Raw genomic sequence first — 1806 nt, 5'->3', positions numbered from 1 at the left:
AGTGAATAAGAAATTATATTAGAACCAATAACAAACAAGATGAAACTGACTTACACGCCATTTCCATTTAGTTTGCTTGTAAATAAACGTCTCCCATAGATGAGAGAAAGGTCCGTGACCAAGGTCATGGCAGAGTGCAGCAATCATAACACAGAGCCGATCTTCTGGGCTGATTTTAATTGTGCTTTCCTTATTCATGCCTGGGTCTCCATATTTCTTCATGAGACTATCGACCATTTGTGAAGCCAAATAATAAACCCTTTAGAACATAAAATACATTTATGATTTTTTACACATACGATTCACAATTATATAATAATGATAATTTTAATTTTGAAATAGATAATAGAAAAACATTTGGATGGATTTGAGTTGATTAAATGTTATATTAATTTTTATTACTTCATTCAAAATTATACATTTTCAGCACATAGCTCAGAAAGAATACTTTTTTTTCACGATTATTATACTAATCGATTCATCTCTCTATGAATTTAAGAAAAAAATCATTGAATTCAGAAAATTATAAGCGATGAAACAGACTATTGAACTTTTTAGCTATAAAAAAAAAAAATTGTAGAATTTGAATTTTGTTTATTTTTTATTATATTTTGAAAGATACACACCGTCGAACATTCTAAATGATAATTTTTTAATGATAGATCTTTTGATAGTCTACATAGATCCTTATTGGACCATTATCAGTAATGAGACATGGAACAGTTTTTGTTTTACAGTTTTATGGAAACCGGTTAGCAAAATGTATAGAGACACCAGATATTTTTATTATATATTATTACCATATATTTTTATTATATATTATTTCCATGTAGTTTTATTATATACTGCTATTCCCTGCTATAAATTAAATAGATGTAATAAGCAATTAATTAAATCCTTAATCCAATGTGTAAATAAACACAATAATGTATGTTTAATTTTAACTAAATATATAATTTATGTGAAACTTTCAATTGTATTCAATCAATCTATATACATTTCTAAATCCTCTTAAAATAGTATCTTCTACTGGAAGAGTTTTTTTGAAACCAATAAGAAAATGGTTAATGAACAATAATCTTCCATGTTTAAATTATATTAGTTTTTACAAAGACAACAACGTTTCGGGGTTATCTCTCATCTTCAGGTTGCTAGAAACAAATTCTCAACATTAACACATGCTTACAACATTAACCTTAATTAAACCATTAACATTATTGTTATAGTTATATCTAGTTGTTATCATATTTAAAGATAACCTTCAGGAAGGGAATTATTCTCCTTGCTTTATAAAATGTAATAGTTGATTATTATAGTAAGTTTCATTTATTGAAAATAATATGTTAATATTAGCTTGATGAGACTGAGAAGTAATTTATATATTATATAGAAATGTTAATCAGGTAAATAGTTCAATAAATAATGTGATAAGGGTTAATGTTGTAAGCATGAGTTAATTTTGAGAATTCTTATTTTTAAAAAAGTGATTTAAAATGTTTTAAGAATATTGAGTATATTCTTCTTGTTTTAAGAATCAAATATTTATAATAATTCTAAAATATTTTCATTTTTAATTATTACATATTCGAAGCATTACGTTCAAAAATTAGCTAAGTCCATTTTTGAATTTTTAATTTTTTTTTTAATTAAAGGTTTTTGTACAATATTATAACAAGATTTAAGAAAATCTTTCAAAAACAGATAAATCACATGTTATTTAACAATTTGTAATAGAAATCCTTTTACCTCATGATAATGAAGTATCGACTTGTAAATTAAAATTTGAAAATGGACTTGGCTGGTTTT

At 24.6% G+C, this 1806-nt stretch overlaps 1 protein-coding gene across 6 annotated transcripts in view; it reads right to left on the bottom strand.

Annotated features, from left to right (window-relative positions):
- The window catches only part of fal (falten), a gene marked incomplete in the record, with an annotated part of 26283 nt that overhangs the window by 14322 nt on the left and 10155 nt on the right, over positions 1–1806 (bottom strand). For all 6 annotated transcript variants that reach the window (XM_067051918.1, XM_067051919.1, XM_067051923.1 and 3 more), the window contains 1 exon segment: positions 55–259. In XM_067051918.1, the coding sequence (XP_066908019.1) occupies positions 55–259 (205 nt within the window).

Source organism: Halyomorpha halys, unplaced genomic scaffold, assembly GCF_000696795.3.
Source record: "Halyomorpha halys isolate HHAL.00 unplaced genomic scaffold, Hhal_1.1 Scaffold47.1, whole genome shotgun sequence".
In the NCBI taxonomy this organism is placed as follows: domain Eukaryota; kingdom Metazoa; phylum Arthropoda; class Insecta; order Hemiptera; family Pentatomidae; genus Halyomorpha; species Halyomorpha halys.
Note: the sequence above shows the minus strand (reverse complement) of the source record. Positions and strands in the feature narration are given on the sequence as shown.